Source organism: Pecten maximus, chromosome 5 (genome assembly GCF_902652985.1).
Source record: "Pecten maximus chromosome 5, xPecMax1.1, whole genome shotgun sequence".
NCBI lineage: Eukaryota > Metazoa > Mollusca > Bivalvia > Pectinida > Pectinidae > Pecten > Pecten maximus.
Window position 1 is genome coordinate 22,257,911 of NC_047019.1, and position 26,650 is coordinate 22,284,560.

General features: G+C 33.8%; 1 protein-coding gene across 2 annotated transcripts; it reads left to right on the forward strand.

Moving 5' to 3' along the window:
* The first annotated feature begins 4,085 nt into the window (after positions 1 to 4,085).
* On the forward strand, positions 4,086 to 25,982 carry LOC117327522 (cytoplasmic tRNA 2-thiolation protein 1-like). 2 transcript variants are annotated; one of them, XM_033884556.1, is made up of 15 exons: positions 4,086 to 4,182; positions 16,600 to 16,723; positions 17,055 to 17,173; positions 18,963 to 19,019; positions 19,916 to 19,973; positions 20,748 to 20,825; positions 21,050 to 21,091; positions 21,463 to 21,512; positions 22,966 to 23,030; positions 23,494 to 23,559; positions 24,023 to 24,081; positions 24,465 to 24,524; positions 24,893 to 24,980; positions 25,439 to 25,475; positions 25,793 to 25,962. In XM_033884556.1, exons 1-15 carry the CDS (start codon positions 4,126 to 4,128, stop codon positions 25,940 to 25,942), a joined length of 1,110 nt encoding a protein of 369 aa, XP_033740447.1. In that variant the 5' UTR covers positions 4,086 to 4,125; the 3' UTR covers positions 25,943 to 25,962. The 2 variants fall into 2 exon arrangements, with proteins under 2 accessions (XP_033740447.1, XP_033740446.1); XM_033884555.1 differs by lacking the exon at positions 4,086 to 4,182 and adding an exon at positions 15,181 to 15,477 and having other exon boundaries at positions 25,793 to 25,982.
* The last annotated feature ends 668 nt before the right edge of the window (positions 25,983 to 26,650 follow it).

The following is a 26,650-nucleotide window of genomic DNA, read 5'->3' on the forward strand; positions in this document are numbered from 1 at the left end:
TCTGAGACCAAGCCACTGTTTCATAATTAGTAACAGATTTATAAACAATTTTCTTCCAATATACTTTGTTAGGAAATGTACCCTCATCTAGTAACAGTTTTAAGAATTCAAATAATTCATACTTTTTAAGTATTCTAACCATATCTGGTATATAACCATTTTAAACACATTCATTTATTTCATACAAAAAAACATCTTAAAATAAGAATTTTGCTGGTTAAATTACTTCTTTTCATTCTACACAACCTACCTACTATACGGATGCGAAATCTAAAACAGATATACTAGAACAGTTCAGGCTGGATACAATATGTCATATAAAGTTTATGCTTGACCTGTACGATGATATTCAAAACAAGTTTCTTAAAAATAATCTATAATTTTGATCATTTTCAAACTTAAACTTATAATCATATCATTACCTACCTACAAAAGTTTTTTTTATATCTATGCATGTTTCCATTGTTGTCCATCCAAGTAAGGAGGTACACATATCTGTTCTGGTTCTTTTATCAAGACCTTGGATTGACTTTGCAATAAAACGTTGGGTTCTTTCTAACATCAATATCTCAGTATTTGAAAGTAACCAGATTTCGCATCCATATAGTGCACAAGGGTAGACTTTGATTTTTTATAATCTTAGCAACAGTTAATGGGTTAAGGTCACAGTGATGGGCGCCAGAGCGTAACAGGGTCATAGTGCCACTTTTTAATTTATTACAAGCCTGTTTTGTCCTTTCAATGGATATGTCTAGAATTTAACAGGATACCAAGATGAATAATATCAGTGACAACCGGTAATACATTATTATACAGATAAACATTGCAATTTATATCTACAATTCTTTTGTTTGAAAATACAACAATTTTGCTTTTTGAAGCTGAATACATGAATCTCCATTATCGACACTAGTACGATTCACAAATATGTAAAAAATTTTGAAGGCTCGTAACACTAGTGCTCACCAAACAAATATCGTCTGCTTGAGTTGGAATATTTACAGTTTTGTTAACTATCTATGAGCCCATCCACAGTTTTCAACATCATTCAACAGATCATTAATGAAGACTAAGTACATTTTGGTAGAGAGGGCCCCCTTGTAAAATACCTCTCTCCATTTTAACCGATGGAGACATCACACCATTAAACATTACAGAACTGTCTACATCTGTATACATATACCTCAGAATATTCCACACTTTACCCGTGAGGCCAATGTCATATAATTTAACTAATAGACCATCGTGCCAAACGGTATCAAATGCTTTTGGTCTATCTAAAAAGACACATATACATCAGAACTATGTTCCATATTATAATAAACCTTCTGAGGGAGATAGATTGATATAAGTTTTAAGCTTGTTTCCAGATTCTTTTGCAAATTATGATCCAATAGTTTTGTATTTTTGAATGGAATTGCTATGGATTAAATAAAATAGTGTTTAAACTAATAACATTGCCGACTTAAGCAGACTCGTGTCTTTGGGCGTTATATAAGTTTTTTCAAATGTTTATGAAATCCCTTCTTCAATATCGTATACATAATTCATTATCTTCATAAATATCTAACTTTATCAGCAAATAACCATTGTTTAAAACTGCATCATTACAGCTGTTTGTTAAACGTGGCAATGAAATCAGGGAAACAAAAAGGCCTGAATAAATTAAATATTTTATATATATACGCTCCCCTGATGAATCTAGCAACCAACCAACAAGTTTGACAGTTTACTTATTTCGCACTACCCTGTTATGACATTATAACAGGGGTCACATTTGACATTATAGCAGGTGTCAAATTACTCTTACTTAAACTTTATAATACACCGCTGTTTACTATATGTACTGTTTTGATAGTATTATGTGTTACAAATGTATTTATAGTGTGTGACATGTTTATACTGATATACTGTTCAACATCAGAAGATGAGTTATGCTATACAGAACACCGTGTTTCTTTGCTTCCAGTTCTTGACAAATCACCACACGCTATAATAACCAGACAAATGTGTGCGATGTGGTATCGATATAAACATAACCAAAACACGTGGTCTGTAAGGGTAAATCCTATTCATTCACTTTAGGCCTGATGATGATCCGTAAAGGCCTAAATTGAATGAATATGATTTACCCTTACAAACCACGTGTTTTGGTTATGTGTATGCCATATCGCACACATCTGTCTTGTTTTTATAGCATTTGGTGATTCTCTCCTTGTGTAATGACGGACATTGACAGACAAGTCTGAGTACGATGCTCAAAAAAGTTTTCGAATCTGTTGACAGTTGACAACAACATGTACACGAAATGGGCTGATCGATACTGATGGTACTCCTGAAATTCTTCAGCATTGTGGAAACCCCACATACAGTAATACAATATTGTCTTTACAGTGGTTGGTATGTTAGTTTTAAGAGTTTGGAAAAGGGCTAAATTAAACAACGGAACATCTTGAAATAGCCAGTTTTGTAAAATTACATATGTCCTATTTGTTTCTAAATGAAAAAGGTAAATATGAACTCTTAATTGATACACTTAATGTAAAGACATCGGAGCATATTAATCAAGCTTAAATGTTTGTTCGGTTCTGTTGAATTGTTTTTCTTTAAAAAAAAATAAATTTAAAGGCAATAAGAAGCGTGTATAGTTAACTCATCTTCTGATGTTGACCAGTATATCACTGGCTCGCACAGGACTCCACAATGTCCAATTCCCATAATGAATTATATTCCTAGCTGACTATGTCTTTTACGTTATGTCTTTTTCGCCGTATGTAGAAGAAATCAAACAGGTTGGTATAGGTACAGAGATTACAGGTAGGAAGATTTACTTTCAATATAGATAACGGTAATCTGTAAATAAAAAGTTATAAATAACAGGTTAAATCTACTCCTGTAAATATGAATGAGGTTCCTCTATGTATAAATTGGTTTACGTGTTAGAAATGTTCTTTGTATACACATAGATATACATACGTGTTTTGGATCTACGTTTAGTCCATATGCCAACGGGTCCGATCACGGTAATCAGACTTCCTAATTAGCAACGAAACGCAAAGGTTTCGTGAAAACTATACTAAATTACATAATATCATTATTATTATTATTATGTTCTAGCAAAAAAGTGCAAATAGTTATGCTTCATTTACTGGCATTTTATATGCATGCTTCGATCTTACCCAAACAACTGACCTATTATATGGCGATTTGAATTTCAATGATATGGTGAAAGGGAGTTTTTTGTGTTTTTTTCCCCCAGAAATTTTGAGGAATTCAGATACGTAAATTACTAATTAAATTTGACCCTCTTCCTTCATGGCAGTAATTTGATGCTGAGACGTGACTTCATAAGTTGAAATCAGTACAAATTATCGCTGCCTATTTAATAACTAATTTGTGACTATGTGCCATTATGTAGTAATTGTTTGAATATGATTAAGATTTATCACTAGATTAGCAATTAACGTTGGTTCCTATTTACATAATTTAAGCAATACAAGATATATATCAGATTTCTTACATACAATGTAGAAATGTAGTTGGATTCCATATAAGATATCTTATTTTACATTAGATATAATCTAAAGGTATCTCATTTATTTTTCTATATAACTCATAAATGGTATATGGGATATGTCATAGAACATGTATATGAGATATCTTACAGTACATGAGACATCATATCATATAAAGTATATTAATCATCTGAAATTGTACATGTATATATATATATGAGATGTCTTATGTCTTATCTTGTTACTAAAGATATCTTCTGAAGATTAGTTCATTTATATCATATTTCGATTTGCTAATTTCTCAAAACTCCAAATACAATTTTACGCGATACATCACTAATTATAATAGAATATCGCGGGTCAGGAAACCTGTCGTTTGACGATGATGAATTCAAAAACATGCAATGATTTTTGTCTGGAAAATATTGTTCAGAGGACTGATTAAATCGTTCCAACCACATAAATAAACACATATTCCATCCTAGCAGCAACAAGTACACGACATTTGATTGGTCACCATAAATACTTGTGGCCAATCAAGTTGCGGCTTATAAAATGGATTTCAGTGAAAACAACTCCATGTGCTTCCGGTTTACAAAGTGTTGACAGCATGCCAGTTAAATGCAATATTTGTGATGGTTCGGCGATATTGAAGAGGCCAAAAACGGTAATTGGATTTAAATATAGTTTATTTAACGAGAGTTTATCATACGACAAACTTTTAGACCCTTTTATAGGTACAAAGATGTCGGAAATGCTGTCACGTTACGACAGCTGTCAGAACTGAGATTTCACAACATTTACATGTGTTTCATTACGTTACAAAGACTATATTTCATCTATTTTTTTTTCAAATATTACAATTACACCACATCTATGTATATTATAAACTATATTTCAATACTAACACAAGCCAGAACAGTGGTCGGCCCAGAGTTTTCCTGAATGACCCACATGATTAAAAAAATGGCCCTTAAATTATATTATGGATATAGTTCTTTTCCTACTCCAACAATGTTAGAGGTTTTACACGGCGAGATACTTTTGACAGGCGTCGCAGTCGGCAAAATAATATCCGATAGAAAAAGAGCCGACCAGCGGCCTCTTATGTTATAGGAGTATTCTTTTCCTTGAAAATGACCCATCCATTTGGTAACCGAAAATAATCCCAGCAGCATAATTGTTTTCTCGTACCATACAGACACACCAAAAACAAGATTTGTTGATCTCTTTTTACCATGTACATTTGCACCAAAGGATTTTTCAAATTGTATGTGTATTATACATTAAATATTTAATGAAACTTTACCATATCATGTATTATACACATACAAAAAATGAAAAATCCTTTGATTTTGCAGAAAAAACTCTTGAATTTTGCTATGGCGTGCATAAACACATATGGCGTATAGTAGTGTAAAGTGCTTCATACTGACTACGCAAAGAAGACAGATTTTCTTACAAAGTACACATTTTTTCGGCATAGCCGTCTAACTTTGTTTTGGCCCCGGATATGACGCGACAAGTGGCGTTTCTGTCAAGATGAAGTACATGATTGGTCAATGTAGCGGTCAATGCAAAATGCAGATATACAGTTTAAAACAAAACAAAGTTAAAGGGACCCACGGTAAACAATATTTATTTTGTATTTTCTATCATATTATTGGGTATATCTTTTAAAAAAATAACCTTCTGAACAATAACCATTCGAATTTGATGATGTTTGTACATAAAAACATCAATTATCAATTATTAAAAGGTTATCACTCTGAATATGCAAATTTTGTGACATATACGATAAACGCATGCGCACAACAAACTAAAACACATGGAAACAAAAATGGCTTCCATTGTGAATCGACTGCGGTTGGAAACGATAACAGCTTCCGCAATGAAGAGAATAATAGGGAAATGGATCAAACACAATCCTAGAATTAAACTTGGGAAGCAGTACAATAGATTGTAACAGTTCAAACATGAAAACAGCAGTAATACGGACGCCGCTCGTATTCTGCTTGATTGTTTGATAGTAGGTCATGACAATCTCGGTAGGCTAATATTTACACAAACTCTGTAATATTAACACAAACTCTGTAATAGTTCCACAAGCTCGGTAATATTTACACAGTCTGTACCAGTACATCGCTACTGTCACTATACTATATGAACAGTGTTTACACTTATTTACACATAAATATGTGTGCCGTAATATATACAGAACGTGTTATTTAACATTTAAACCACTGTATAATATCGTTATCCAACTAACCCAGACGGAATATAGATATCGCCTTGTAAACTATCGTCTGTTTGTGTTGCCACGATTTCAAAACAGTCCCGTAATAATTTAAAAATAATTTCCGCGCTAAATTAAGAGAGGGATTCCCAACTAAATCGAGTGGTCAAGCTGGACATAGGGATTGACTGTGAACATTGGGACAGCACAGAAACATAACTGGAAAGGAACAAAACGCGTACATTCAGTGAAAATTGCAACGTTTATCGTGATGTCCCTTTTAAATTGAATGCAAGCTGAATAAGTGGATGCATCTATTCAAATGACACATTTGCAGTCCTATTATCACCAAAAATGATTCAAACTGATATAATTTTGTTATCCGTGCTGAAACTGCGTATTTATTAATTAAAATGTAGTTCATTAATTTATTTCACCAGTAGTTTTACATTATAACCACCAGCATTAAAACTATGCCGTTTATCTTTTTTAAAGATTTTTCTTGTTTAAAATGAAACTTTATCAGAACATGTAAAAAGGATATACCAACGCAAAAAACAAGTTATTTTTTCATAAGATACTTTGTAATTTAGATTTTAATCTGAGTGTCAATTACCAGTTACAGTTGCCTGCAATACAGATAATTATATCTAACTCCATGTTTGGGACAGATTACACATATACAGGGCATCAACATTCTGGATCAATAGTCTAAGTTGTCCACTACCAGTGAAACTGCTGGAAAGTGGACAGTGACTCTAGTTCTCGGTCTGTCTTATTAGGGATGGGGAATTTTATTACAAATTCAGTATCGCAATATAGCAGGTATATTGCAGCAAATTTCTTCAACTATTACAGTATTTTAACAGCAGAATTTGCATTTTTTTACAAATAGTTTTCTATTAAACCTTAATTATATAATTTAACTTGCTTTGTGTATTATAAATCTTGTGGGTGTGTATATGACATCAAAATAAGGCAGTTTCAGGTACATCACTGGATTAAATCAAGCAATGGTTTCTTTTAATATGTTCATGTTTCAGTCGTTTGTTCTACAAAATTCATTCAAAATTATCGAATTATAAAATATCGTGATATATCACAATATCTCTTCAAATATTGCAATATATTGCAACATGAAAATTTAGTGATCCACTTTCACATTATTACAAAGGATCATAGATTATATCTCAGAAAAGTTTGAGTTTCATGGTTGTGGTGTCAAGGTCAATGTCACAATCACACTTTATCAGCTCTCTGGCAGCTTCATTTCTAGACTAGAGGGATTTTAATCAAACTTCACACATTCATAAAGGACCATTGTTTGAGGATTCGTTGTTTTGTGAAGGATCAAGGTCACCATTACCATTTTTTATAAAATCCTTTGTCAGCTCTCTGCGAGCTTCATTCATTGAGGGATTTAATCAAACTTCACACAATTACAAAGGATCAAAACATTGTTTACATGTTCCATTTTCAGGGTTGTCAAAGTCAAGGTCACTGTTACAATTTTTATAAGATTCAATGTCAGCACTGTGGGCCAAACGCCAGGTACTGACCATAGGTCGGTAGTTTTTCTCCTGGTACTCTGGCTTTCCTCCACCTCCAAAACCTTGCACATCCTTTAAAGACCCTTGCTGTTAATAGGACGTGAAACAAAATAAACCAAACCAAAGTCATGCCTTCATTCCTTGAAGGAGTTTCATCACACTTCACACAGTAATTAAAGACTACAGTACGTATCTCAAACAAGTTTCAGGGTTGTTGGGTCAAGATCATCTTCCTATTTTTGAAAAATCATTGTCAGTACTCTAGAGGTGTCATTCCTTGATGGATTTGCATCAAATTTCAGACACTTGTAATTAAATAAAGGACCATAAGATCTAGCAGTGGTATATACTTGTTGATGATTATGAGAAATCAAATGGCTTGTTGATATGCTAATGTGGAAAAGTGTATGCACTTGATCTGTCGAACACATCTCATTGGCTAAGTTTTTCCATACTCTATTTCTTCCTTGGTTCCTTGTTGTGCCTATTTGATTGTAAATCTGATCCAGAATATAAAATTGATGCCAACTGGCATCTGTATTTGATTTTGACAGTTGAAGATTGTTATTGCTATTTCTTCAGAAGTACAGGAAGAATTTTTCTCAAACTTTATAATTATGTAGGTTTTCTTTTGTTCCTTTATAGTTGTTGTAATATGATTTTGAATCTGAGCCAGGAGATGAAATGGCCACCAGGCGGCCATCTTTGATTTTGAGAGTTGAAGTTTTGTTATCACTATTTCTTGTGAAGTTTGTCATTGCTATTTCTAGTACTCAGAAAGTGCTTCTGAGATCTTTCCTAGATTTCTTATGAAGGTTTTCCTTGTTACCAGATTGTTAAGAGGAAAGAAGGAAAAAGTAGAGAAAATATCAGTCTTACACAGAACAGCAACCAATAAAGATCATTCAATTGTAGGTGCTCAAGATCCCTCTTGGATCTATTGTTGTTTTGATTCCATATAAGGATATATATATATTGAATAGATATTTGGTGCATAATGTGTGGATGAAGTAAAAATTGACAAATATGTAGCTTCCCGGCAATGTATATATATATAAATCTTGTCAGTTAAATTTTTGTAGTTGTATATCAACATTAATATTTTTGTTTATGTTTTGGTAGCATATACATATTAAGCCTTTCTTTAATCATTATAGGATGAGGACATGGAAAGTGTTATATAAACATGTAGGCAGTATTTCAGATGTTAGTATGGGATACATATATAAAAGCTTTATGGAATACTTGTCACTCTCACTGAAGCACTTGTGATATCCTTACTCAAGTGGGAGGCCAAGACAAAACCTTTATGATTAAAAGTCACTGTAAAGTAGCATGTTGTATCGTTCATATTGCTGGACACTAACTTCTGGATTAATTATAAGTGTCATTGAGTATATCTTAATTCATACTTTGTCATCTCTGAATTTGAATAGCTACATTTTGTATGAAGTTAACTTCATGAAGTGAAAACTATAAACTGCTTAGTCATTATTCTATTCACATATTAAATTATAAATGTACGCTCAATTTGTATACATGCAATAAGAACAATTCAGATAATGAAATTTTCAAGATTTCATTTCAACAACTTTATTGTTTATAAAACAAATGGATTGGACAACAGGCAAGCCTGTATATATTTAAGTCCTCTCCTCTTTAAGATACAAATTGACAGTGATTTAGTATTTTTAAAAATTAGCTGATTTCACATCTCAAACATTTTGACAAATCATACATGGTTTCAAATAGAAATATTCTGTTTTGAAGTAGTAACAGATGTATGAAGCCAGAAGAGAGATTCAGATACAGAACAGGATGTGTAATTAGAGTAGACACTTGAAAGTCACTCATTACCTGGCTCTGGCCACAGGGCTCTAGTTAGTGATCCTGCTGAGCATTGTACAGAAGAACCTAAAGATCACATGTGTGGACAATAGCTTCTGTGACTCTGTAATCGCCAGGTCAACACATGGACAGGCCACGCCAGCACTACTCATAGTCGGTAAAACTGTGTGTCACGCCAGACTTTTACAAGATATGAGGTCATGGTTAGGTAGATATCAAATTTATTAGAAAGTTTCCAACAAAAATGAATTTAATTGAAGAAGAAGCTTATAGCTAATTAATCTTTCATTGTTGGTACATATTTGTATTGGACAGTTAAAAGATAGTACAAATGGGTTTTATGTACTGTATATACTCTATTAATATAGAAGGAATTACAATTTACAAAGCTCAAATTGCTGAAAACATTCATATATGAATATCTAACTACTGGGACACTGGATTAACAATACTTATTTTACAGCTAATACGTGTATGACTTATAAGTATACATTTTGTATTTATGTGCCATATTGACTCGCCAATTTTATGTCAGAACCTCACCCACAGGTACTTGACATGAATTTCCAATCCACGTTCCATATTTATTACATAACATTACATTTACATATGGATTATGGATTGGAAATTCATACCAAAATTAAGTTTGTTAATGCCCCTTTGAAGGAACATCATATCTTGATGATTCCTCATACAAGACCAGATGTACATGATATTGTATACAAAATGTAACAAATAATGGAATTTTCAGCACTGAGTTTTGATGTACTGATGGAACTCATATATACTCATACCCAAACTCATACACAATTGAAATATTCAACTTTCAGTTTCATCCTATAACAATTCTATAACCATTCTATGATTTCTACATTTGTTTTTGTAATTCTGTATATTTAACTAAACTTTACAGACTGTACCAGTGCTGTCCCCACCAAACATGTGACATATAGCTATAGCTACATTGTAATACATGTATGGACATCTTGTTGCTCCAAATTGATTTTTGTTTATTTTTCTGTGTATTTATAATATTACCAGTATTTGGGGTTAAAACCTCAGATTTTGATGTGGTGTTTACATCAATATGAATTCCCTGAGTTAATTAAGAATCCATTGAACTGCACAGGATTACAGTTTGTCAACAGTGATTTTGAAGTTAGGAATATTTCTGTGAATGTATGTTTCTAAATCTTGACCATGGACCAATATTGATTGAATGGATAAAAAGCATGCTCTGTTTAAATACATAATGTGTAGACTGTGTGGCATAATTGATATTTACTCATGCAGTTGTCAACATTGTTTGTGGTCACTGAGTTGTACCACAAGAGCTTGACCTGCAGGCCCATACACCATCTGACAACTCTGAAACTGAACATCTTCTTCATCAAGTCCATTAATATACTTGTTCAACTGTAAAATAAAGATCAAGGTCAACCAACATCCATCATACCCCTGGCAGACCATTATTCAGGTTTAATGAAGTACCAGTACAAAAAAAAAACCCATGATATTAATTGTACACTGTTGTATTTCCATTTTTCTTTTTTTAGCTACAGCTGATGGACTTTTCAAATTGCCCTGCATCCGTTGTCCATCCTCTGTCGTCTGCATGTCCATCCATAAACAATCCTTAATTACTATTTCTTAAAAAGTTTTGCAGGATATTTCTCAAAATTCATGTATTCCCCTTGCATTAGTCCTTAGTTGTGCCAATTCAGTTTACATTTTTTACCAGAAAAACAAATGGCTGACAGGCAGCCATCTTGGTTTTTGATAATTGAAGTTTGTTATTGTTATTTCTTGAAAAGTTGGAGGGTTTGTGCCTCAAACTTCATGTATATGACCCCTTGGTCCCTTGTTTTGCCAATTCAATTTAGATTTTTAATCAGAAAAAAACAAAATAGCAGACAGGTGGCCATCTTGGATTTTGAGAATTGAAGATTGTTTTTGCTTTTTCTTGAAAAAAAAATGGAGGGATATTTCTCACACATGATGAATAGGTTCCTCTTGGTGCCTAGTTGTGCCAATTCAATTGAAGCTTTTTTTATTAGAAAAACAAAATATCCGACAGGCAACCATCTTGGATTTTGATTATTGAAGTTTTTTATTGCTACTTCTTGAAAAGAACTGGAGGCATGTTTCTCAAACTTCACATGGTGGTTCCACTTGTTCTAAGATTATTAAGAGGAAAAGAAGAAAGAAGTGAAAAGTAGAGAGAAGATCTGTCTGACAAATCCAATAAAGGTTTTTCAATGATGGGCACCAAGATCCCTCTGGAATCTCTGGTTTTCTCATGAGGTCTCTCAGTATTCCACCCTCTTTGAAAATTAAATTACTAAACTTACCACGGTCTTATTGAAACCTTTTATATATAGTCAAGACATACAGATATTCTTTCCTACACAACATTTTGATTTGATGATTTTTGAAAGTGTTATTTCCCTTTGTATTTTTCAATGTTTTAAATCTTGTCCCCTCTGTTTTCAACTATTCTCTGACTTGGTAGGCTTGAATTATACTAGCAGTTGTGCATTCTTAAGTAGCATTTTGAAAATAGAAATTCAAATTCTTCTGGTTACATGTTTATAGATTTGTATACATTTTGATATGAGAATTTGTATCACCTCCACCATCATGTTCTTGTTTCCTGTAAGCCTTATCTGAATTGATACAGTTCTAACATGCAGATCTGGCAGGCTTTCAAGCAAATGCCTGTTATCAAAGATTGATTTTGTAAAGATCAATACAACATGCATTGAATGATGAAATCTAAACCATCTCATAATGATGATAAGTCACTTCTATTTGATCATTTGTACTTATACAATAGCCCTTGCATGATGGAATTTACTCATATACAATACCTGTTATGTAGTCTTGTCTAGCTCCATATCACCCCCCCCCCCCCCCCCCCCCCCCCCACCCCAACTGTTTAATTTCCATCTCAAGCGAGCAATGATGAGAGTGATTAAACAAATGAAGTTTTAATTTTGAAATGTAATCTACTCATTCTACACCACCCACTGAGTGTTTGGTGCCATCGATGTTATACCCCTCTCCCCCCTGGGCTCCCATTATACACAACATTGGACATGGTATTGTATTCCATGCTAGTGTATTTCTTAGTCTTGAAATCTTAACATGGTAGACTGGTGTTTTCATAACACTATTTTGTTTTCAACTATCAACACAATTTTGTTATTTATTAATTGATTTCAATTCATTTCTTGAGAATAATTTCTTTTAAAATGATACAATCTAATACTAAACAAATATAATTTTGATAGAAACATTTTGTCCGTCAACAGTAGCAAGCTAACTAGAGACTAAGACTCGACCACAAAATGCTGTAAGCAGCTTGCTACTTTTCACAAGTGATGTTTCTCGTATGTAATTAGTGTTCACCAGACACTGATTTTATGCACCTTATTTAATTCCTTTGTACCTATCATTTACACAGACATTGTAAGGTGTCACAACCAAGTTGAGCACCTGCCTATTAGCACTACTTGATAGTCTTCGGCCTGCTCAGTCTTAATTAAGCTTACCGGCTCCAATTTCACCTCGGGGCTTACCATCATGTTATTCAACCCGGAGCAATCATAGTCTCCGGTAAATGGACAAACAAGATGGAGCCACAGGTCTCGCCAGTCTTTGATGTATCATGACAACTGCGAAGGAGGTACTTCACTATTCGTTCTACACAGAGGTAGTTGGTCCGGGCTTCCCACTGTGTAAATTGTCACCCCGTTCTCAACGTCTATCCAATACAGATCAAATATTGAGCTGACCTACAGAAAGCTGGACCCCCAACTTCGTTTTAACAGATTTGTATCATGGTTTTTTAACCCGACACTCTCCTGGTTGGCGGGGGTAACTGCCAATCACACCTGAGCAGATGATTATTAGGTATCGGACCCCCAGACAGGATCTATCATCACCCAAACGACCCTGATCGAAATACAGTTAGTTTGATTCAGCTTTGATGTACTGTTTCATGCACTCTGCTTTTTATTTCATTTCAAATTGATACTGTATCCGAACTCTTATTAAATGCATAAAGAGACATTTTCATTAAAATTTTACAAGCAGTGATTATGTTAATGATTCAACTGTGTTTTTGATAAAAGTGTTATACAAGAACGAACATGATAAAAGAAAGTGTGTTAGTGATGTGGAAAAGGCAAATCTAACCTTGAGCACTTCACATTAAAAAGTGGTTGTCGTGAATAAAAAATCACTAGAGTGTCTCAATCTGTAACATTTCTCTTTTCTGATTAAGCAACTGTACTGCAAGCTAAATTTGATGCCAGTATATATGCAGAAAGCACCGTCTTACAGAATTTTTTCATTTGTGGGAGCTTTGTATAATCTGAAATGTCGTCTGTTTGTAGGATTTTACTTCATTTTCATATTTAATAAGTAGTAAAAATAGTGTGCAGCAAATTTTCATTAAAATTATGAAATATACTACCACTACAGGTATATTCTACAAAATGTATGCAGTCAGATTTGTTTCAGCAATTCAGTATTATTATTAGTTATTTAGGTTTGGCTTGGGGAAATCCAGACAGGTGATATGGGACCATATCATCTTCCTAAAATCTAAATAGCAAATTATCACACTGCAAAACCTACTGTTTAAAGATTTATCGTTCTTTTTGCATGGGACTTATATTCCCTGTATATGACTTCATATTACCTGCGAGTAATATTATATTACTGTGAAGAATCAGAATTAAGAAAATAACAGCTGGGTGATTGGCTAATCAAATGTTTTAGCTTTTCTTTTGCAATATCACAAACTAAGGTATATAGTAATGCTTTGGTATAACATTTTGCTGTCTCTGACTTTCTTATTTTTGTAAGTTGAATATAATTTGGAAAATGCTTGAGGAAAGACATTTCAAGTGGATATGTGTACACTTTAACAGGCAATGTCTATTTTATAAATAATGTCTCTTTAAAATGGGCACCTGTTGCTGTTTGGTAGTGATTGAGTTCAGGTGAGATATTCCCAACAACTCCTTGTCCTGTTTCAGTTTCCATGTGTGCAAATTAAAGCAGTCCTTATATGGGTCTTTTCTATACAATTTTTACATCTTATCACTTTCATTATCATTATTTCACCAAACATAAATATACAGTATACAGAGGTTTAAATGTACAAATATTGACTAAATACAGAGGTTTGAATGTACAAATAATGACAGTATATAGAGGTAATAATATACAAATATTGACATTATACAGAGGTTTGGATGTACAAATATTGACATTATACAGAGGTTTAAATGTAAAAATAATATCAGTAGACAGAGGTTTGGATGTACAAATAATGACAGTATACAGAGGTTTTAATATACAAATAATGACAGTATACAGAGGTTTATGTACAAATATTGACATTATACAGAGGTTTAAATGTAAAAATAATATCAGTATACAGAGGTTTGGATGTACAAATAATGACAGTATACAGAGGTTTTAATATACAAATGATGACAGTATACAGAGGTTTTAATATGCAAATATTGACAGTAAATAGAGGTTTAAATGTACAAATAATGACTAAATACAGAGGCTTTAATGTACAAATAATGACAGTATACAGAGGTTTTGATATACAAATAATGACAGTATACAGAGATTTATGTACAAATATTGACATTATACAGAGGTTTAAATGTAAAAATAATATCAGTATACAGAGGTTTAAATGTACAATTAATGACTAAATACAGAGGCTTTAATGTACAAAAAATGACAGTATACAGAGGTTTTAATGCGTTTATGTATGTACAGTTTTATAATTAATGCAAAATTTATTATTCATGAACTAATGAGTAAAAGAATTTGAGGTAAGTGTCAGATTTTTGTTGAAGGTGTTAGCAGAGTTAGTTAACAGACTGTTAAAGAGAACAGATAGGGAGATAAAAATAGATCATTCTGATAGGGCTTTATAGTGACATGTGGCTTCCTGTGGTCAGTGTGATTCTGAGTGGTCACTCAGTGACCAGTGGTAAAGAGGGTGACCTATGATCTTTCCAAGTCAAGTCCAGAGATGTGTAGCAGTCTTTGACCTGCAAGTTTTCCTAAACAGATATTAAACTTGATATGTTTCCATCTGTGATAATATGTTGGTCTGTGAATCACAAATTATCTAATTGACACGGAATGGCTGCCACTTGATGAGATTAGGACTATAATAGGACATGAGTGGTCAACCTGTCGGTCACTGTCACATTGGACAATGCTCTCACACCTTGGCAGGGTAATGAAGCAAAAAATGGAAGGAAAATTGGTGACAATTGATAATAAGGTTGGTGTGTGTACTGTGTATGTATCCCGCCGTTCCGTTCCTCATCCACTGACTATACAACTTGACCAACTGACCACTTGTCAGACAGAGGCATTGTCCACACTGGTCATAATGGACTGTTTACCATAACATTAAAATCAGGGAAAGTTTTACTGGAGATAACTTTTACATCATTGTGTGGGTTTCAAATACAGGTAGCCATTTTGTGTGTTAATAGTGATTTCGTTGACATGTTAAATCATTCCTTTTTAAGTCATTTCGTTGAATACCGGGGTAGTCCCATGTGGTGAGCATTTCTGTAAATGTCCTACTAGCTATCAGTGATCAATGACATCAAATTCTTTAAGTCACCAGCTGCCACTCCCATCACTTTGCACCACAGTACAATTTACAGTAATTCTGATTTCCTTTCTGTAATTGTGTACCAAACAGCATTAAGCTGTCATTCATATGAAAATATTTTGTTTCAAAGAAAGGGAGGTAACTTGGAAAAGTGATGCTTATAATCCAGACAGAAATTCAAAATTGAGATAACTGAAATTATGTTTGACGTATACATAGCAAAGCTTTATTTAAACTATTATTTTGATATAACTTAGCTATCAAAATCAGAATAAATCTGTTCCAGATACTAGTTGCCTTGATTTAACACTTGTTGAAATGAAGAACACTGACGTCTGTCGTTTACACATCTGATGTTCAGTCCCTTGGTATTATAAAATAAAGAATTGTACTTTGGTAATATCCTTTCTACTAATAGAATAAATCTTGTGAAAAAATTGCTAAGAAATACTGATAGACATGGCTTTATGGAGCAGGTATTTCACCCGTCTATATTTGAGATAGGGGCAATTTTTTGCTGTTTGATATTTGAATTTATGCTGTTTTATTTCTTGGGTTGCTTTAAGTTTATAACTCATTTATTTTGAGTTAAGAAAGTTGATTTATTCATGTCAGTTTGAATTGACACATTCTATAACTCAATTTGAGATTGACGGAGTATTGAATTATATGCTTCTCCAAGTTTGAGTTTGGAGATTAATACATGTACAGTTATCCCAGTTCTACTGAATGAATAAGATATTATCTAATCTTAAAATGACACCTGTTTTGATGTTTCAGGGTGATGCACTGTGTAAGGACTGTTTCTACTATGCCTTTGAGGAAGAGGTTCACAAGACGATCATTGATGCCAAATTATTCACGTCTGGGGAGACAGTAGCAATTGGGGCCTCTGGGGGAAAAGGTATGGAAAGTAATGTTGTTTACAGAGAGAAAAGCTTCACATACATAACTGTCTTCAGATTTACAAATCATAATTGACACCCAGGCATTTGTAATAGGATGAAGGATCATTCAAATTGTAAATGTCAAATTTATAAAAAAAATGTTTGACTTTACTAAAAACTTTAGACACTATGGAAGTGTAAAGAATAATCATGTACTGGTATACAAAAGAGTTTCTCTAATGAAAAGATTTGAAAATCGTTTTCACCATCACATTGAATAATTGCTGTCCTCTCACCTTAAATATTCAATGTTTTGTACATTTATAATTATTAATACTTCACCTAAAGATTCCACTGTGCTGGCATATGTGATGAAAGTGCTGAACGACCGATACAACTATGGCCTTGACCTGGTATTGTTGTCTGTGGATGAAGGGATCACAGGATACAGAGATGACTCCTTAGAGGTATGAAGTTCCTCAGTTCTTCAGAGATGAGACATGTACACAGTATATATGATTGTTGGGGTTTAGAGGATTGGTAGATTCCAAGGATTTCAAGTTTTTGCTCTAATTGGGTATAAATAATACAATAATAAGTATCATGAAATATGAAATGATAAGTCATATCAATTAAATAAAGTTAAATTGTATATGCATTCAGGTCTAATAATATTTACATAATTAATAATTATTAAATTATTATAATAATCATATGATATTATATACATGTTATTAGAATTGTTGTATATGCATATTTTAACCAGATAATAGGAGAAGATTAGTATAGACATTGCCTGTTATCTAATTCATTTGTATTATTAATGTAATAAAATTTGTTGAATTACAAATAATACAATAATAGCTCCCAAGGGATTCATAACTCAACAGGATTTACATGATTCAAGGAAAAAAAAGCAATGCATAACTAGAGATAAATCATTCCTTAACTACTAAATGAAGTAAAAATTAACATGTCTAGACACATATTTAACTACCAGGTACTCCCAAATAGAAAGGACAGAAGATCAGTTATAATATCACATCTTTTTTTAGACACAAAAACTGATCAATGACTCATTTCCACTGAGTATACCATGCAAGATTTCCTCAGTTGCAAGCTTTTGATTGGTTTTAATTTCAAATAGGAAAAGTCAAGGTAGCAAGTGTAGAAATAGGAAATACTGTCTCAGGTTTCCCTGCATCTTCAACGTCCATTATAGTACAGGTCTTGGCTTCAGTGCATGCTAAAGGTCAAAGTTACTACAAAAAAAAAAAAAAAAAAATGAATTTCCACGTTTTCAAGTCACCATTGGTTAGTCACCCTCAAATTTAAGTCAGGACTTATAATTATAGGATTACATTTCAAAGAACTCAACATTGCTATAGATAAGTTAATGGGTCATTTGTTTAATGAAAGATAGGTTGTTACTTTAAGCTTAGCAGGCGCGTAGCCAGGCGTACGCTCGTATGCCCGGGCGTCCACCTCATTTTTTTCGAAATAGTCTTTTTACGCCCCGGGTCAAGCGTGTATCCCATTTGTTTATTTATTTATTTATTTTTTTAAAATTTCTTCCGGATTGTTGAAATCCCTGCCAGGCATTCCGATTCACTTATGTCGTTCAGCATCATGCGCAGGGTAAAAACCTATCTGAGGTCTACCATGCGATGTGACCGGATGTCGTCGCTTGCATTGTTGCATGCATATCGAGATTTTGCTGTAGACTTTGACTTGGTAGTGTCCAGGTTTGCTGAAACCAAAGCCCGCCGACTGGGTTTCATATTTCAATGAATAAATGATCATGAATGAATGAATTGACACAATATGTCATGGAAATTGAAAGTTGAATAAAAACCGATTATCACTCACAAAATAGACGTATTTCTTGTTTAGTTAGACTAATGAAACTGCCACCAGAATACTGGAGATTACTCCTAAGACCTTCTATAAATCAAATTTTTCCTGGGGGATACCCCCACACCCCCTAGCGGGAGGGGGAAGTGTCCCCCTCCCGTGCCCACCCCCTCCTCGCGCTGCGCGCTTCGAGTGAAGCCTTTGGCATCACGTCGGCGTACACTTCCAAACAGGCCTAGCTACGCACCTGCTTAGAATCTTTGCATTGCATACATATAATCTCAACTTTAATCAGTGGGACATAGAATAAAATAACTTGTGGTTGAATGCTTCTATAATCAGTCTTGCATATTAAGTAAAAAATAAGAAGTTAGCTGAAACAGTTGTTTTTCTGTATTTCAGACAGTGAAGAGGAACCAGATGCAGTATGACCTTCCCCTTAAGATCGTGTCATACGAGGTAGGTATATAATGTGTGCAGGATAGAACTGAAGTTAGTGTCATACGAGGTAGGTATATGATGTGTACAGGATAGAACTGAAGTTAGTGTCATACGAGGTAGGTATATAATGTGTACAGGATAGAACTGAAGTTAGTGTCATACGAGGTAGGTATATAATGTGTACTGGATAGAACTGAAGTTAGTGTTATACGAGGTAGGTATATAATGTGTACAGGATAGAACTGAAGTTAGTGTCATACGAGGTAGGTATATAATGTGTACAGGATAGAACTGAAGTTAGTGTTATACGAGGTAGGTATATAATGTGTACTGGATAGAACTGAAGTTAGTGTTATACGAGGTAGGTATACGATGTGTACAGGATAGAACTGAAGTTAGTGTCATACGAGGTAGGTATATAATGTGTACAGGATGGAACTGAAGTTAGTGTCATACGAGGTAGGTATATATTGTGTACTGGATAGAACTGAAGTTAGTGTCATACGAGGTAGGTATATAATGTGTACAGGATAGAACTGAAGTTAGTGTCATACGAGGTAGGTATATAATATGTACAGGATAGAACTGAAGTTAGTGTCATACGAGGTAGGTATATAATGTGTACAGGATAGAACTGAAGTTAGTGTCATACGAGGTAGGTATACGATGTGTACAGGATAGAACTGAAGTTAGTGTCATACGAGGTAGGTATATAATGTGTACAGGATAGAACTGAAGTTAGTGTCATACGAGGTAGGTATATAATGTGTACAGGATAGAACTGAAGTAAGTGTTAGAACTGAAGATCATTTCTAATGAGGTGTACAATGTGTATAGTATGATACTGAAGAAAGTGTCGATGGAGTAATATACATGTATAATGCAATTAATTTTGATTTTTGATTTCCACACAGGAGCTTTATGGCTGGACCATGGATGCAATTGTACAACAGATAGGATTGAAAAACAACTGTAAGTGTAATATCAGAGATATTTTGATAGTTTACATACAAACTAGAAAATGATAGGTAAAACCTATGATTTCTTTTTAGAGTTATCTCCCTTCTTATTCATAACATGTGGTTTACGGTAATTCTTTTTCCTGAGGTTTTCAATCAAGCAAAGGGACGTAACTCGTACCAGAAACTTCTATCAGCAACATCTCATGAAAAACCGTTATTTTTACACCATCGTTAAAATGTCACTAAATCAACATTTTTTTTCGGAAATATTGCCAGATATGGTTTAATATAATAAAATTGTATTTGAAAATGCATATATCACTGCATATTAAAAAATTCTATGTTTGTTAACTAAATCCTAACTATGATATGAAGGTTTTTGAAACACTTTTGAAGAGGATGTACCTAAGTGCTTGTAACATACAGCCTTAATCTTTAAAAAATGTACATCTTCTTGGTTTTTAACAAAGTACTATAGGCTTGTTGCCTAATTGTTTTTTGTCTATCTGATACCATTGAGGTACATAATTAGCCTTCTCAACCTTAGTTGACTTCAGGTAGCTACACTATACATTCTGTAGCCTTGCATGTTCACATACTGTAGACTAAGATTGCTTTTTCCCTATGATTAAAGGATTTAGTCAATTATCAATCAATATCTGGCCAAGAAGCGAATATACCCTTATAAAAAGCCGCTAACTACTATTAAAATTTCTGATTAAATGCAGTCTTGATATTTTTCTAATGTAGAAAAGAGGGGTTATATGCCTGATTGCTTTTGAAGGTACATTTTGTGGAGTGTTTCGGAGGCAGGCTCTTGACAGGGGAGCCATGATGCTGAAGGTGAACAAGATTGTCACAGGTAAATGATCATTACAGAAAAATACCTATATTACATGGTCCTAAAGAAAAATAAAGGGAGATAACTTGTGTCATTCTGGCTCCATACATAATGTTTTAGGAGTCATGACTGTTATTACCTTTTTAACAAACCTCTCTATACCTATTATTATTTCATTATATGTCCAATAAGAAAGCTTAATTTTTAGATGTCATATGTAACTTTGTTTCTGTTTTATTTTGCAGGACACAATGCAGATGATATTGCAGAAACAGTTATTATGAATGGTGAGACAAAAACACTGCTATATATCAGCATGTAGTTGAATTCTCTCAGGACTGTTGTGAATGTTAAACTGCAGCTAATATTTCCTAAGTATTGATGTACTTTAGAGATCTTTATCTCATATGGGTTTTAAATATGGCAAAAACTGCACACATTGAAAATAAAATAAAATCAATAACAAGATTATCAATAGTTCTAGTTCTTTTCATAATTTCATGAGAGAAAAAAAAAAAAGGAGAAATTTCCTTTATGCTTTGATAGAACAGAAAAATATGGAACCATAAAAAAACAAAAACAAAAACTTAAGAGTATAATTCTACAGATGAAATGCTGTACATACATGTAGTTCAATGATAACCATTATGTTTTACAGTACTGAGGGGAGATATTGGCCGTCTCCGGAGATGTACCGCTATCACTACAGTAAGTACTGAGAATGAATTCTCTATAGTCATCATCACCATGATAAATCATCTGGTCAATCATTACTCAGCCAATGAGAATGTCCCTGGTCAATCAATACTTACTCGGCCAATGAGAATGTCCCTGGTCAATCAATACTTACTCGGCCAATGAGAATGTCCCTGGTCAATCATTACTTACTCAGCCAATGAGAATGTCCCTGGTCAATAATTTCTTACTCAGCCAATGAGAACGTCCCTGGTCAATCATTACTTACTCAGCCAATGAGAATGTCCCTGGTCAATAATTAGTTACTCAGCCAATGAGAATGTCCCTGGTCAATCATTACTTACTCAGCCAATGAGAATGTTCCTGGTCAATCATTACTTACTCAGCCAATGAGAATGTCCCTGGTCAATCATTACTTACTCAGCCAATGAGAATGTCCCTGGCCAATCATTACTTACTCAGCCAATGAGAATGTCCCTGGTCAATCATTACTAACTCAGCCAATGAGAATGTCCCTGGTCAATCATTACTTACTCAGCCAATGAGAATGTCCCTGGTCAATCATTACTTACTCAGCCAATGAGAATGTCCCTGGCCAATCATTACTTACTCAGCCAATGAGAATGTCCCTGGCCAATCATTACTTACTCAGCCAATGAGAATGTCCCTGGCCAATCAATACTTACTCAGCCAATGAGAATGTCCCTGGCCAATCATTACTTACCTGGTACTCAGCCAATGAGAATGTCCCTGGCCAATCATTACTTACTCAGCCAATGAGAATGTCCCTGGTCAATCATTACTTACTCAGCCAATGAGAATGTCCCTTTATGTCACTCAGTACAGCTAGGAATCTTCAGTTCTGTGTTTTACTCATAGGAAGTCACAATTTTCAAAGTTCACAGCCTGATCAGCTACATTGGAGTCCTCCAAAGGATGTAGACACTATGTACAATAATAATGATACAGTTGTTCTCCAGAAGATCTTGGCTTCCACTTTCATCAATATTCCTTAAGGGTCAGTCCAGAATTATCTGTTTGTGTGGGTTGGGTTGGAGGTACTTGTATTAAAATTTGATGGGTGGTGGGGGTAAAGCCCATTTTTCTAAGTACAGTTGTATTCCATATACTTAATGGTAATTGGGTCTTAGAAAAATTGTCCCTTCCCACAGGAATAATTTTGGAACAGCCCTTACTTGAAATTTTCTACAGGAAAGCCTTATAGAATTAAAGGAATGTTTCTGCAACTAAGATTTTTTCTTGAAGTCCAGTAATGCTATCCCATGGAAAATTTTAGATAAAAATTGTCCATAACTTCAGGAATTTTGATGAAATTAGTGCTAGGAGGAACTATACTAGAAGATGAGTAAGCCAGTGATCATACTTGGTGATCCTTCGTACATCATGACTTGGTATATTCCTGGATATACACGTATTAGTCTTATAACTGTGTTTATTTTACCAGGGTGCTGAGGGCTCTCTCCCTAGGTGTAAGCCTTTCAAGTACACATATGAAAAGGAAATAGTCATGTAAGTCATATATCACAGAATAATATATTAATCAGTATTGTCTAAGGCAAAAGCACTTTTTGTATCACTTCATTATACAATCATCTTTCCTAATCTAGTTGTACATATAATAAATGTTTTTTATACTCATGTAAACCTAGTTATGTGCTCCAAATAAATGCCATGGAACTCAACAATAGTAAGACGAAATATCTTGATCACTTGAATTAGAATTTGACTCAATTTCTAGTCTCTGAAGGAAGGATAATTTGTTGAGGCAAAATATTTCAACTAAGTTTAATTATCTGTAAAACACAAGAGAACTTTTTATGGAATTAAAGAAGAATTTAAGTAATTTAACTGAACTTCCTGTACTGGTGCTCAACATATTGAAAACAATTACAAATATGTGCTTGTAAAATATGCACAAACATATATTAAAAGAGAAATTTATATTTGATTTAATTTGGTATTGTTAACACAGGTATGCCTACTTCAAGAAGCTTGACTACTTCTCAACAGAATGTATTTATTCTCCAAATGCATACAGGTATGTACATGTCATATACTGTAATGATAAATCAACATCACATGGACACCAATAATAATGATCATAATTCTTAAAGGCCAAAGAAAATATCCATCTGTTGCTGAAATACATGGAGCAGTCAATCCTGGGTTTTTACTGTATACAATGTACTTAAAAAAAAAGGAAAAAGATTTGACTTTTGAATTTGATTTTAATATATGCACCACCTATACCTGGAGTGAATAATTTATATCTATCAGTAAACCATTTTAGGATAAAACAATATACCTTGTACTACCTGGACATCACTCGATGTAAACTTGAGTTTGTGTTGTCACCTTTTGAGAATAACTATCTGGCATAATGTGACTTTTATATTAATCAGCCCATATTAGATTTTTAAAAGGCTGATAAATAAAACATCAGAAACCTTTGGGTTACCTTTACATTTATTATTCTAACCACTTGTGTATGTCTATTTCAGGGGATTTGCTCGTGCTTACATCAAAGATGTGGAGAAAATCAGACCTAGTGCTATAATAGGTAGGAATTGTATTCAAATATATGTTCTATTGTCTTAGTACCAAATTAACTCATTTACTGAATTACACCTTGAAACCAAATTTCACTGAAATGAAAAAACTGGTTAAATGAAAAATGATTTCATTCCTATCTATAATTTAAACTCTAAAATCTGAAGAACTACTTTAACAGGAAGCTTTCATGTAAATATATAATAGCAGTCAATGTAGCACAGAAATATTCAGCATTAAACTAATGCAACAGTGTACAGGATATTTGTCAACATAAAGATACTGGTATATATATAAAGCTCAAAATACAAAGTTTTATGATATATGATAGCACTTAACCCAAAATTGTGTATGGTTTTTACTTCACATGTAGTTGTTTTTTTGCTCTTGTAGATATTATTCATTCAGGAGAAAGTTTATCTGTGAAGACTTCAGTGAAGATGCCAGTTCAGGGTAGGTAACTCTGCTCACACAATCTTGGCACAGATTCAATTTTGTAAATGCCACTAATGATTTGCATTCAGTTTTGCTTACCTCTGTTCTGTGTATGTCTATAACCAATAAGCAACTAGCAAAATTTGATTATTTTCTGTTATGAAAAATAAAAGTTTAATAAAACAAAATTGATAACCTGTTAAGTTTTTCACTTGCAGAAATCAACCACTTCCAATAGCAATTCTCGTAATCCAACCAGTAAAACACCGAATCAGCTATCCATTACCTTGTATATTGTTTCCGATTAGTTATAAAAAGAACACAATCACATATTTATATATTACTTTTGTATAGACCAATCTAATTAAGGTTTTACATTGGTTTAGGAAACTGTGAGCGATGCGGCTATATCTCCAGTAATCCTATTTGTAAGGCTTGTGTGTTGTTGGAGGGACTCAATCGAGGGCTACCCAGGTAACTAATGGGATTGATGTTTTGAGTAAACCATTACCATTTATAAGACATTATTTAAAAAGCTAATCTAGTACAAGTCTGCAAGGTCATAATTTAGTTTCATCTCTCCATTAAAAGGCATCAATTTAGTCACACCTAGAACATCCCTGGAGTTTTTCACTGACTTTCTGTCTTTCTATCTTTGACACCTGCTGTCATTTCCTTTTAGGCTGTCAATGTAGCACAGATTGACATTCAGTCTACACGGTAGTTTATTCATTTGTATCACTATGACATTAGTGTTTTAATTATTTACAGGTCAATCAAATTTGAAAAAAAAAAAATAGAAAAAACCAAAAAAAACCACTAAAACATATGTAAATTATACTTGTATGATTTCGAGTCCTGTGAAGAGGATTATTTCATCCCGTACTGGCAATAATTTTATCTCATTTTCATATTATTGCATTGTTTTACAGGCTTGGAATAGGGAAGACTCATAAAGAGAGAAGAAAGGTCTGTAAGACTAGCATTTACAGTAACTGTTTCTTTCCAGTGGTATGACATGTAATCCAAAGCTTATGCTCTTGCTTCTTAGTTCTATAATTGCCATGTTTCTGTTTATTATCCTGCAATAAGGCCTGGAGATAATATATATGCTATCTTGGATTCAAAGTATAGGTTGGCATTTTATGATTGGCTTATTTGGCCAAATACCAAAGTGAATACGATAATAGTTAATAGTAAATAAGTAATGAATGATTTTGAGTGATTCATCAAGGAAATAAGTATTATTGATACAATTCATGGTTACCGGTATATTGCAATTGCAGATAGAGGAATTAAGCAAGAAAGAAAACTCTACTCAGCCAGAAGCTGCACAGGGACCAGGTACCACAACATCTATACAGGCCCCTGTGGAAGCCATGGAGTCTCTCAGTCTGGACAGAAGGAAACCAGACGTCACAAAGCTTGACTTCTGATTAACTTTACTCAACATAAATTATTAACTTTTGGAAATTGTCTTTGGTTATTTGTTTTTATTTCTAGTTTTTTGTCCACCAATGCTGGTGGGCTTTTAAATCAACCTGCGCCTATGGTCCATCCATAAACAATCCTTGTTATAAATATTTCTTGAGAAGTATTTTCTGATACTTGATGAATAGGTTCCCCTTGGCCCCTAGTTATGCCAATACAATTTTGAGTCTGATCAGAAAAACAATATAGCAGAGAAGTGGATATATTGGAATTTATTGATGTTTTTATTAGCCCACCATCATCAGATGGTGGGCTATTCAAATCGCCCTGCGTCCGTGGTCCGTCGTCCGTCCGTCCGTCCCTCCGTCCGTCCGTCCGTCCGTAAACAATTCTTGTTATCGCTAATCCTCAGAAAGTACTGAAGGGATCTTTCTTAAATTTCATATGTAGGTTTCCCTTGGTGCCTAGTTATGCATATTGCATTTTGGGACTGATCGGAAAACAACATGGCCGACAGGCAGCCATCTTGGATTTTGACCATTGAAGTTTGTTATCGCTATTTCTGAGAAAGTACTGAAGGGATCTTTCTCAAATTTCATATGTAGGTTCCCCTTAGTGCCTAGTTATGCATATTGCATTTTGGGACCGATCGGAAAACAACATGGCCGACAGGCAGCCATCTTGGATTTTGACCATTGAAGTTTGTTATCGCT

Coding starts and splice junctions, on each gene's coding strand:
- LOC117327522 (XM_033884555.1), top strand. CDS start 15,409: ATGCTCTCACACCTTGGCAGGGTAATGAAGCAAAAAATGGAAGGAAAA. Junction 17,174..18,962: donor ACAGAGATGACTCCTTAGAG/GTATGAAGTTCC, acceptor TCTGTATTTCAG/ACAGTGAAGAGGAACCAGAT. Junction 20,826..21,049: donor GGTGAACAAGATTGTCACAG/GTAAATGATCAT, acceptor TTTATTTTGCAG/GACACAATGCAGATGATATT.